Here is a 12855-nt window from a genome sequence, read left to right as displayed (position 1 = left end):
TTATGAATCACTGTGTGTGTATGTGTGTGTGTGTGTGTGTGTGTGTGTATATATATACAGACGTGCTCAAATTTGTTGGTACCCTTACAGCTCATTGAAATAATGCTTCATTCCTCCTGAAAAGTGATGAAATTAAAAGCTATTTTATCATGTATACTTGCATGCCTTTGCTATGTCATAGAATAAAGCAAAGAAGCTGTGAAAAGAGATTAATTATTGCTTATTCTACAAAAATATTCTAAAATGGCCTGGACACATTTGTTGGTACCCCTTAGAAAAGATAATAAATAATTGGATTATAGTGATATTTCAAACTATTTAGTTTCTTTAATTAGTATCACACATGTCTCCAATCTTGTAATCAGTCATTCAGCCTATTTAAATGGAGAAAAGTAGTCACTGTGCTGTTTGGTATCATTGTGTGCACCACACTGAACGTGGACCAGAGAAAGCAAAGGAGAGAGTTGTCTGAGGAGATCAGAAAGAAAATAATAGACAAGCATGGTAAAGGTAAAGGCTACAAGACCATCTCCAAGCAGCTTGATGTTCATGTGACAACAGTTGCAAATATTATTAAGAAGTTTAAGGTCCATGGAACTGTAGCCAACCTCCCTGGGCGCGGCCGCAAGAGGAAAATCGACCCCAGATTGAACAGAAGGATAGTGCGAATGGTAGAAAAAGAACCAAGGATAACTGCCAAAGAGATACAAGCTGAACTCCAAGGTGAAGGTACGTCAGTTTCTGATCGCACCATCCGTCACTTTTTGAGCGAAAGTGGGCTCCATGGAAGAAGACCCAGAAGGACTCCACTTTTGACAGAAAAACATAAAAAAGCCAGACAGGAATTTGCTAAAATGCATATTGACAAGCCACAATCCTTCTGGGAGAATGTCCTTTGTACAGATGAGTCAAAACTGGAGCTTTTTGGTAAGTCACATCAGCTGTATGTTCACAGACGAAAAAATGAAGCTTTCAAAGAAAAGAACACCATACCTACAGTGAAACATGGAGGAGGCTCGGTTATGTTTTGGGGCTGCTTTGCTGCGCCTGGCACAGGGTGCCTTGAATCTGTGCAGGGCACAATGAAATCTCAAGACTATCAAGGCATTCTGGAGCGAAACGTACTGCCCAGTGTCAGAAAGCTCTGTCTCAGTCGCAGGTCATGGGTCCTCCAACAGGATAATGACCCAAAACACACAGCTAAAAGCACCCAAGAATGGATAAGAACAAAACATTGGACTATTCTGAAGTGGCCTTCTATGAGTCCTGATCTGAATCCTATCGAACATCTATGGAAAGAGCTGAAACTTGCAGTCTGGAGAAGGCACCCATCAAACCTGAGACAGCTGGAGCAGTTTGCTCAGGAAGAGTGGGCCAAACTACCTGTTAACAGGTGCAGAAGTCTCATTGAGAGCTACAGAAAACGTTTGATTGCAGTGATTGCCTCTAAAGGTTGTGCAACAAAATATTAGATTAGCGGTCCCATCATTTTTGTCCATGCCATTTTCATTTGTTTTATTATTTACAATATTATGTTGAATAAAAAATCAAAAGCAAAGTCTGATTTCTATTAAATATGGAATAAACAATGGTGGATGCCAATTACTTTTGTCAGTTTCAAGTTATTTCAGAGAAAATTGTGCATTCTTCGTTTTTTGTGGAGGGGTACCAACAAATTTGAGCACGTCTGTGTATATATATATATATATAGATGTGTGTGTGTGTGTGTGTTAACGCCATCTACAGTTATATTTTTTCATTGCTGTCTTTCATTGCTCATGCAGCCACATTTTTTGTTCTTAAGTTCTAATTGCTCTTTTTTAATTTCAGTTGCTTTAATGTGTTTTTTTTTGTACAGCTTTTGAAATCACATCATGCAGAGTCTCGCAATCAAGGTAGGCCTAGTCATTACTAACCATAAACTCATGTTCTAGACTTTTTAGTGCCAATTATCTGCATACTGAGTACTGTGTGGAAGTGTAACAGTACAGTAGCTTGCTAGTTGGTATGAGCAGTCAATATCACAAGTAAACAACAGTGACATTTTATAACTATACTATGAGTTATTTTAGCAACTAAATCAAGAATCAATTATAAAAAGCCTTCAGGAAATTGAGACTATCAGCAGCGTTCTTACTATACTGTAGCTTCAATCAGAGAACAAAACTACGGAACCCCTAAAGGGACATAGTGTGAATTAAAAAAAAAAAGATTATCTTGTGTGCACGAGTTAGTGCTTGATACTTGTAAGAGATTGTGGTAGCCTTGTTTGATTTTCACTTCTTTTGTAATTTCTCTCTCAGTCTTTGCAATACTGCCATTTTCACAGACGAGCTACATTTTGCGTTGCAGTTGCACCTACTTTCTGAGAACAAAAGCAAGATTGGGCTTGATCATTAATGTGTCGGTCCCGATAATAACTCCCAAATCACTGAGACACACATGACTCAATGTACTTCTTATCATGAAGACTTTCATGGGGTAAAATAGCTTTCTCTTGCAAGTTAGTCTTCAGGAGCTGTGAACTGTTGTATGACATAGCCTACTGTATAATGTAAAGGGCATATATGTGCGTATTGTCTTCATGATAAATCGAGATAATTACGTTGCAAATCCTAAATCATGACTCATATCACTCCTTTCACATTTGTAAACGGGTAAAATTCCAGACAGTAAGAGAATACAATTGGATGCAATAAATAATGTATTTAGGTTAAAATAGCGTGAGTCTAAAAGCACATCAGTTTTGCATAGTTATGCCATGAGGAAAATACGGTGATTGTCTCCTAACCTATCCACCGAGAACACCCGGTGTCTGCTGCAGCCAGCAAGATATTAACTTATGCTCATGAGATAGTAACCTTCTTTTTTAATTCCCACCAGTCCCTTTAGGGGATCCAGACGAAACCTATTTTTTACAAAGAAAATGTTTTATGTCTCTAAACATCTGTATCATTATATTTTCTATTGTGTTGTCATGGCATTGTAATTTCCACCAAGAATATTTGCACTAATTATCCATATTGTGTTTGCCTGAAATTGCCATTCTGTTTAGATGCTGAGATACATGAAAGAGAATTTATTTGATATGTGCCAAGTTGATTTATCTCTCATAAAATTAATTCTGGAAACCCAAATTGTAATTACAAGGTTTAGCTTTTTTTTTCCAGTTAAAGGGAAGCTAACACAATGTGGAATTCATTGAAAATCATCATTCAAAGTAGACATGAGTTTTCCTTTTTTTTATTGTCATCATTTAAAACATAATTTATCTGGTAAGTATGTATTAATATATGCACATGTTGACCCTGCAAATTATTGTGTGACAATTATGTTAATGATATTTTGCTGTCTTCTTTTTGAGTGGAAGTAGGGAGTGTGCCACTAGGCATATTCAGTCTTTTTAAAATGAATGAAGCCATTGTTAGTGTTCTGGAAAATAGATACATTTGCATTAATTGTTATATTTCAAATTCTAAATGCTATAAATCTATTCTTTAGTTGTATGCTTTAATATTTATTGTATGTGGCCTAAAAACGAACAACTGGGTACAGACATGGTACTTCTTTGACTTCTAAGGAAACTAGTTAGCAGAATATCACATAAACTATGAATGATGCAAAAGCATAATTGTCTGAAAAATTAAGAACTGTATACAGCACTAAAAAGAGAACACCCAGTCTGATTTTGTTATTTGCTGCCAGGTTATTATAGACTGAATCAAGGGCAATATTCATAAAGCATTAGCCTACATATGCAGATAAAACAATGTTATTATTATTATTATACTACATAAAAAAAACACATTTCTAATCAATTTATATATAATATAATTACAATCATCCAGAACAAATGGTGTGGTTACATAATCAGTGAATGAGGGCTACCCTGTTACATCTTTATTTATTTCCACAGAATCTTTTTTAGAATATTGACCGCAGTAAACCATGGCATAATATGTATGTTAGACCATCAGAGCTTAATTTTAAGTGCAAAGGCACATTTTCTGAAAGGAACAAGAGCAGTTTAACACAGTCTAGTGGTCTCAGTATACATATTTTTGTACTGTACTACCTCTATCTTGTAGGCCAAGGAGATGCAGCAGATGGTGAAGCTGGAAGCAGAGATGGGCCGCAGACCAGCAACAGTTGTGTGAAGCATCCCCAAACAAACAACTAGCTGAGGACCCAACAGCACACATACTACAAAATGTACATTCTGCTCAGATTGTATTCTTCTTAGTCTCTAAGATTTCTTCCAAGTCTTGGAGATAACTGTTACCAGTCAGAAAATATTGTGGCGTTCTACTTCAGCTCTTCAGTATAGAGTTTCACATGTAGTGCTGACTGTTATACAAGCGATTACAAAATGCAACCGGATGTAAAAAGCCATTAATGCCATTATGACACCATTTTTGTAAATGCATTCCACCCAAACCATTTTTAAACATATTAGATTATTTATTCTTTAAATTATTGTTTTTTTATGTTTGTTTTTTTTATAAGGTTATTTTTAAATTGCTTGACATGAGCTTTTAATTCCAGTTCTGTATTCACACCAACATTTTGTGAAAGTGCTTGTAAATCAGTCAGTATACCTGAAAGGTACTCAAGAGTTATGTGCTATGTCATAAGCACTTTATGAATATGAATATTTGGCTGTGAGAAGCATGTAAATCTGTACTAACTTTTGTTGTAAAAATCTGAACAGAGCTGTGTAATTGTGCTGCGGGTATGGTGTCTCAAGAATGTTAAGTGGTGGAATGTCTGATAGAGGTGCTTCATATAGTGAGGTGCATCATTTTGGGATGGGGATATATGAAACGTTTATACAAATCTGAAAAAAAATAGATTCCTTTACATGGAAAACTTGTATTACTTATGTTAAAGTGACTATTAATAGGTTGCTGTATTTGTTACCTCATCCGAAGAATAGGATACATAAATTAATCCGCAGTACAAAGTGCACATTCGTTACATGTACTGTAGGTAAAGCAGATGTTTTGTAATCCATCTTTGCTGTCAACACACATACGATTCCCCTAACTGCCTGGACTAAATGTACTCAAATTAAACAGGCTTTCAAAAGAAAAGAAAAAAGAAAAAAAAGCACAAGGAAGGTTGCTGTACATTGTACAGTGACTTACTGTGCTAATTACAGGCTTTCAAGAATGTAACAATCTAAGCAAATTTGAAAGAATGAAGGAAGCATATGTTAGTCTCAGAGTCCAACAGAATACAACTTTGCTTATCTATTACCAATCTCACAGGCTTAAAATGGCTTTTATAACATTTTTATGGTAATACTAACATACCTCTGAGTATTAAAATAACTGATCTTGTTGTAACCCAGACTAGTATCTGTTGTGTGCAAATAGTGTATATCATGGACAAGCGCACTTTTTCAGTTTTTAAATTGCAGAGTAAACACTGTAAAGGTTTTAAAAGTATCTAACTTCTAACTTGTATTTTATGATTATTTTCATATTCTCATCATATAAAATATGGGCCTTACAACACGGCACATTTTAACTGAGAAAAGTGATCGTTAAGAAAACCGCAGCTCTGTGAATACAGTTTAAATGTTAGCTTGCGTGGTTCAGGGGGCGTGGAGCTGGGTGCTTCCAATCTTTCAATCTCCCAATTTTCTAATTTCCTGTTAATTAGCATCTATTTTCTATTTAAGCCCTGATCACCTGCACCTTTTCTGTCTAGTGTTTCGTTTTTGTAGCAAACGCTCAGACGCCGTCGTTTCGTGCTCCACCGCTAAATATCTAAACTTCGTTGCCTCGCTCTGCAGGTCATTTCTCTGCACAGCGCTGCCAAGATATATTATCAATCATTTTCCTACCTGCTCAGGTGATCCTTCTTTTCAGACAGCGTCTCTTTTCGGCTTCAAGAGCTCCAACGTTTGTCTTTCCTGTTCCATCCAGCAACAGCGCCGTTCAAGCGCAGCGTCATTACTCAACCTGTCTGCAACTTTTTCAGAAAGACTGGTCCTCTGCTAAACTTTCAAGCTCCTTCGACAAGACATCGACATTCACGTTGTCAGCGATTGCCCTACTTTAAATCTATTAAATCCACCATTAAGCTTTGGCTGCGGAATCTCTCTTTACTCCTCGCCTGCAATCAGACGCCCCTCCCCTGCTCCCACAGAGCCAGCACAGTTACCGTTCCATCGGAAGATCCTGCCCTGGACCTCCATTAGCTACGTTCAACCTTTTAAAAGACGTATCCTGCCCACTTTAACCAGTGTCGGCTCGTGGTTTGACTGGTCACAACATGCTCCAACGATAGTGCTGCACTGCAACTTTTCCACCGGCGCCTTACAGACCACGGTTACCACGGTAACGCCGTCATTGAGTGACTGCGGGGAGTGGTAAGTTGTCATGGTGACCAGGCAGCTTCATCAGGCTCTGCGTGCTCTGTGACTCAGTACTGCTGTCTTCCGGCTTCCTGTTGCTGCGCTTTCACAACTGGTGGAGACGAATTCAACGCGCCGAATCATGACCTCTAAGTACTGCGTTTACTTATTTATATACATGACTAACTGTCCTAACATCTCTAGAACATTTATTATTTAAATCTAAGGGAATAAGCAAATGTTGTTCTACATAGACAAGGATTTTAATCGTAATAACTTCATAGATTCTACCCTGCTTCACTCAAGTCAATGGTTTAATTCCAATCATAACCTCTGGATGGCAGTATAATACCACAAGTTCTCTCTCTATATATTAAACGAGTTTGGTATCGCTACGAAGCTCGGACACTACTGCTTTTCTATTTATTCTCGCAGTTATTCTCGGGAGTTCCCCTCCTGCCTCATCCTTTGTCTATCTATATCAACTGACATTCTTCAATTTCAACTCTACCTGCCCCCCCCCCCCCCTACCACCCTTCGAGGACATGGTCATGAAGCCACGCACTTGTCGGCTTTCTGAGATGCTCCGAATCTACCGTCACATTAACTTCCAGCTTCCCTGCACCAGGCTTCCATCCCAGTGACCTCTTCCTGTTCCCGGATTCGTGCTTCCTCATCTGGCTTCTCTCCTTCAAACCGACAAATTTCACCAAGGCACTTTATTCAACCTTCAAGTTTTCATTTCAGCAACGTGAGCTGCCAGTCAGAAACGGAAACCATGTCCTACAACTATCATCATTTCAGTCAAGTGTCCTCCGACCCTGCGATTAGACAATACACTCGGACTGTTCCCGACCAAATCAATAGATTTTGCAATAGCCTCAGAGCAACGCATTCTTTATCCTCTCAGGTTCTACAGCGGCCTCAGCTCTATGCATTCTTCATCTCTGGCTTTATCTAAATCACTTTTCACTCAAAGACCAATATCCACCGCATTCAGCAAATCTCTGTGCTCTACAGCAGACCACCACACTACCGATGACAGTCCACCGTTCACCATTACAGATCACTGCTTCAGAAGATCTCTGCGCTCTGCAGCAGACCACCACACTCTACCAATGGTAGTCCACCATTCACAATAACAGATCACTGCTTCAGCAGATCTCTTTCTGCAGCAGACCACTGCTCATCATTGACCGCGCTTCATCGTTACTTCTTTAGATCTCTGCACCGTTCAGCAGATCCCGTCCTCTCTGTTAATTGCTCCTCACTGCAGCAGATCTCTGCTTCCTCTTCAGATCTACTCACTATTATAGCATGCAAAGTTGCTTTAGTTTACAGTTTAAATCTGTACCTGCACTACTCCAGAGCTTCCAACGCTTCCGCTTTCCTCCAATATGCAGATCACCACAGCATTCCACAACCAAGGCTAATGCTAATCCCCATCTAATCAAAATACGAGGTGCTTGACCTTCTCAGCAATCTATTCGGATGTCCTCACATCCTCTCAAATATTACAGCATTAATGCATGGTGAGAGACGTGGTATGAGACTGGAAATCCGTCTTGATTATGAGTTAAGGAGTTCCACTACTAGGAGAATGACTGGAGTTGTGAAACCCAATCTCTGAACGTGAGTTCACCTTTTCCATTTCAAGCGGACAGGATAGTAGCAGACCGCTGATCGATCCTGTATTAACTAACACATAGGATGGTCGACATCTCCTCTCTTCCCTTGTTTCCAGAAAATGGAGCACAAAGGGTGCTGAGCTTCCCCAGCAGTCAATTTACAATGTTCGTTCAGTTCCAGCCGCTACCTCAACCCTCAATTCCAGCTCCCCTTCGGCCTCTACTTTCGGTATCCAAGTTCCGTCAGCTGGTCCCGTCTGCTGCCCCCCCCCCCCCCTCCCCCCCCCCCCCCCCTCCCCCCCTCCAGACTCCCCAGCTTCATCAGCTGCTATTTGACTGAATCCTACTCTCAGTAACCTGCTTCAATCTGCTCCGCATTTCATGTCTGCATCCCTCGCCCTTCTTCGAGAGCTTCATATTCGACAGCTTGTTCAGCCTTCTGTGCCCAGAATCAGATTCATCCTATTCCTTCAAACAAAACCAGATCCTGGCTTTCATCATCCATGGTAGGGATTCTCTCTCTCTCTCTCCCCCCCCCCCCCATTTTCTCCATACCAGCAGTTCGCCTGACCCTTCGTGAGATTCTTAAGAGCCTTCCCTTCTGCCTCCCCTTCCCGCCTGTCTACATCAATGAACATTCTCTGTTTGCTCATTCTACTCTTCGGAAATGCCACTTCACCCCATACAAGGATCTACCTATGGAGATCATCTGCATCTGAGCCCTCTTCTGTCTTCTCAGGAGCTCATAATCCACAGTTTCTTCTACTTCTAATTTTACTCAATCATTCAGTTGTGTACCTCCACGACGGATCCATTTCAGCGTGGTCACTTCATTCAGCGGTCAAGCAGAGTCCCCTATCTGCCCATTCTTTTCAATGTCAAGGTATTTCTCTGCATCTCAGCCTTCTTCAGTCTCCTCAGAACTCGAAGTTTCTTCTGCTTCTAATGTACTTCATCATTTGGCCGTACCTCCAAGATGGATCAATTTCAGCATGGTTAGTTCATTTAGCTGTCAAGTAGAATCCCCTATCTTCCCTTCTTTTCAACATCAAGGTATCTCCCCAGCAAGAAACCTTAACCCCCCCTGCCCCCTAGACCCTCAGTTCATTGATTCCTCTCACTCCTATCACCTCTCATCGCTGGTTCTCAACCCACCTCTCCACCCTCCAGAGCAAGCCTCCTTCCTCTACCCCCCCCCCCCCCCCCCCCCAAGGACCCTCAGTTAATTGATTCCTCTCGCTCCTATCATCTCTCATCACTGGTTCTCAACCCACCTCTCCACCCTCCAGAGCAAGCCTCCTTCCTCTACCCCCCCCCCCCCCAGGACCCTCAGTTAATTGATTCCTCTCGCTCCTATCATCTCTCATCACTGGTTCTCAACCCGCCTCTCCACCCTCCAGAGCAAGCCTCCCTCCTCTACTCTACCCCACTCCTCGGATCACTCGTCACTGGATCTCAACCTACCTCGCCTCCAGAGCACGCCTCCCCTACCCCACCCCCCAAATCATTCTGTAGGCACAGCCCCCTCTGCTGCAGGGGCCAACATCAATCACAGTCAGATCATGAGTGTGGGGAGTTGGCCCTCTTCTGCAGTGGATTCTTTCATTCATTCATTCTCCTCTCATAAAGTTGCAGCCCATTTTAAAATCGCAAGCATGCCCGGAGTGGGGGCTACCTGTCTGCCGGAGCCACCAGAGGTTTTCCCCTAATTGGCCTCAAGGGGTTTTTTCCTCTCCACTGAGCGGCAGGTATACACATAGTCGCATCCTACTAACAAATTACTAATCTCCCTCTGTTTGTCCTGTTTGTCCTTCTGGTCTTTTGTTTATGTTATGCGTAGGCATGTACTGTCTCTTGTTTGTCGCACGGTGTGGGAGTTTTCGTGAGGTGCCGGGGGTCCATCCTTTGGGGGGCAAGTGAGTCTCACTTCCCCGACCTCAGGGCTAGGCATCCGCCTCCCTTACCTTCAGGGGGGTTCTCACCATGTGAGTCAGAGCGGACCCCCGGCCAAACTCTGTCCTGTCGCAGCTCCTGCGCTCATCTTGCCTTACTCGAGGCTCTGTTCTATTCTGCCTCTCTTTCAGGACGTGGTCACTCGTGCTGAGTCCTATACTAACCTCAATGCTTTGTCCTTATTTCAGGTCCCAGGCAGCGTGACGTCTCGGCCTATCAGGGGTTTTACGAGCGCCTCTTACAGAAGTCTCAGATGCTGGGTACCTCTCCAATCTCCTCTCGAGGGGCGGCTTTTCAAGTCATAACCCTCATTAGTGTTTTCGGTTGCTGGGTCCTCTGCCCCTGGGATGTGTCGGCATCGTCGCCCTCAGTCAGCGACCTCTTTTCTATCCTGTCCTCGATTGCTGGGTCCTTCGCCCCTGAGATGTGTCGACATCGTCGCCCTCAGTCAGCGATCATCTTGTCTATCTCATTTCGGTTGCTGGGTCCTCTACCCCTGGGATGTGTCGGCATCGTCGCCCTCAGTCAGTGACCACCTTCTGTCCTACTAACAGCTCCTTGCTGCTTCTTCTGCCTTACTCTTCAACCCAGCTCACGCCCCGTGAAATGTTAGCTTGCGTGGTTCAGGGGGCGTGGAGCTGGGTGCTTCCAATCTTTCAATCTCCCAATTTTCTAATTTCCTGTTAATTAGCATCTATTTTCTATTTAAGCCCTGATCACCTGCACCTTTTCTGTCTAGTGTTTCGTTTTCCTCCTCCTCCCCTCCTCCTCCTTCTTACATGCCTTCGCATCGGTCGTCTCTGGGGGGCAAGTGAGTCTCACTTCCCCGACCTCAGGGCTAGGCATCTGCCTCCCTTACCTTCAGGGGGGTTCTCACCATGTGAGTCAGAGCGGACCCCCGGCCAAACTCTGTCCTGTCGCAGCTCCTGCGCTCATCTTGCCTTACTCGAGGCTCTGTTCTATTCTGCCTCTCTTTCAGGACGTGGTCACTCGTGCTGAGTCCTATACTAACCTCAATGCTTTGTCCTTATTTCAGGTCCCAGGCAGCGTGACGTCTCGGCCTATCAGGGGTTTTACGAGCGCCTCTTACAGAAGTCTCAGATGCTGGGTACCTCTCCAATCTCCTCTCGAGGGGCGGCTTTTCAAGTCATAACCCTCATTAGTGTTTTCGGTTGCTGGGTCCTCTGCCCCTGGGATGTGTCGGCATCGTCGCCCTCAGTCAGCGACCTCTTTTCTATCCTGTCCTCGATTGCTGGGTCCTTCGCCCCTGAGATGTGTCGACATCGTCGCCCTCAGTCAGCGATCATCTTGTCTATCTCATTTCGGTTGCTGGGTCCTCTACCCCTGGGATGTGTCGGCATCGTCGCCCTCAGTCAGTGACCACCTTCTGTCCTACTAACAGCTCCTTGCTGCTTCTTCTGCCTTACTCTTCAACCCAGCTCACGCCCCGTGAACTATAATAAAAATGTAACTCTCTCTCATTTATGTAATGTAGCATGCACATTCCACACACTATAGAAAGTGTCCGTCTAAAACATTATACGACTTCCAAGAATGGGTTAATCGGCGTCTCAATGCTAAAAAGACATACAGTTGACCAAGAACTAGGTTTTTTTTTTCCCCTTGGAAAATATCCTGAAGCCGTACCTTATGCGTACGAGACTTCAGCAGTGAAAATCCTGTTTGTGACGTAACCTCATGCAACGTTCTACAATAGTAAAGGCTGAACCAAGCAATCCTTTGTTATCTGAGCAAGGTTATTAAAAAAAATACTGAAGCTACTACAAATTAAAAAATGCAGCCCTTAGCAATGCATAAATAAATAACAAAGCCCTTGTTCATCCTTTTAAACTTTTGTTATCTTCGTGTTTGGTGATCAGACAGCCGATTGCTTAAGATTAGACTTTTCTGACCTTTACCTACAAGATACAATACACTGTACACTAGCCTTAAGTAGCATCTATCATGGGTACCTACCAAGGACAACAAAGTCACGTTTGTACCCCTATGTATTAAATTAGCATAGCTAGGAATTTGTTGACACTGGCTTTATTATTGCTACAGGCTACCGACAGCACCAGGCTTGAGTGTCCACCTAGAGTTGAAGTAAAATCTCTTAAACCCTATTCATTGAGTAAGATGTGTTCTAGAAGAACGAAAACATGAAAAGGAAAAACAAAACTGTTGGTTCCACGAATTTGTTCAAAAAGACAAATATGAAGCTTAACAAATACAAAGACATAAAGTTACAGAATGTCCCGGTGGATTTGCATCTACTGGATCCCCAATAACAATAACATATAACCACATTCTTCTGGCGAGATTCAGGTATTTATTATTATTATTATTATTATTATTATTATTATTATTATTATTAGTCGTAGTAGTTGTGGTAGTCGCAGTATAAGAACATTATGTAGTGGGAAATGTGGGAGAGTAGGGTAGCCTATTGTAGATTTACTACCAGTATTTAAAAAATGTACTGTACTAAACATTTTGACTGGATCATTTTGATGTCAAGTGCTGGTATTTTAGCTCAGTTCGTAGACTACAAGGTTCAGAATTGCTGAAGCTAAGGTTCCGTAGGAAAACTTGTATATATTATATATGTACATGTATAATAGGTTTATAATAAATATATATGGCGTCAAAATGTTTAGCAAATAATACAAGTATAGTACACCGCAGTTTCTTATGCCTTTTTTGTGTGTGTTTGTGTGTAACGCTATCTAGGTTGTTGTTTTCTCTCCCGTTGTTTTTTTTAAATAAATTTGTTAATAAACACTTGCGGTGCTTCAACACAAACTAAAAACTTTGTGGAAACCCAGTTTAAAACATGATTCGCACAGGACTAAAACTCAGATGCCCTCAGAGTTGGTCAGAAGTGGAGGATGTCTAGTAACCACTCAG

General features: G+C 42.1%; 1 protein-coding gene across 4 annotated transcripts in view; it reads left to right on the top strand.

The window, feature by feature from the left end:
* LOC117402388 (1-phosphatidylinositol 4,5-bisphosphate phosphodiesterase beta-4) overlaps positions 1 to 8291 on the top strand; it is a 163326-nt gene extending 155035 nt beyond the window's left edge. For 2 of the 4 annotated variants that reach the window (XM_059024260.1, XM_059024259.1), the window contains 2 exons: positions 1859 to 1895; positions 4089 to 8291. In XM_059024260.1, coding sequence (XP_058880243.1) covers positions 1859 to 1895; positions 4089 to 4180 — 129 coding nt within the window. In that variant the 3' untranslated portion in view covers positions 4181 to 8291. The remainder of the gene's footprint in view (positions 1 to 1858; positions 1896 to 4088) is intronic. The other 2 variants (XM_059024262.1, XM_059024261.1) reach the window with 1 other exon arrangement.
* Positions 8292 to 12855: the final 4564 nt, after the last annotated feature.

The sequence above is a fragment of the Acipenser ruthenus genome, chromosome 5 (assembly GCF_902713425.1).
Source record: "Acipenser ruthenus chromosome 5, fAciRut3.2 maternal haplotype, whole genome shotgun sequence".
Classification (NCBI taxonomy): Eukaryota; Metazoa; Chordata; class Actinopteri; order Acipenseriformes; family Acipenseridae; genus Acipenser; species Acipenser ruthenus.
The sequence above is the reverse complement of the archived record's forward strand: the minus strand, read 5'-3'. Positions and strand labels throughout refer to the sequence as shown.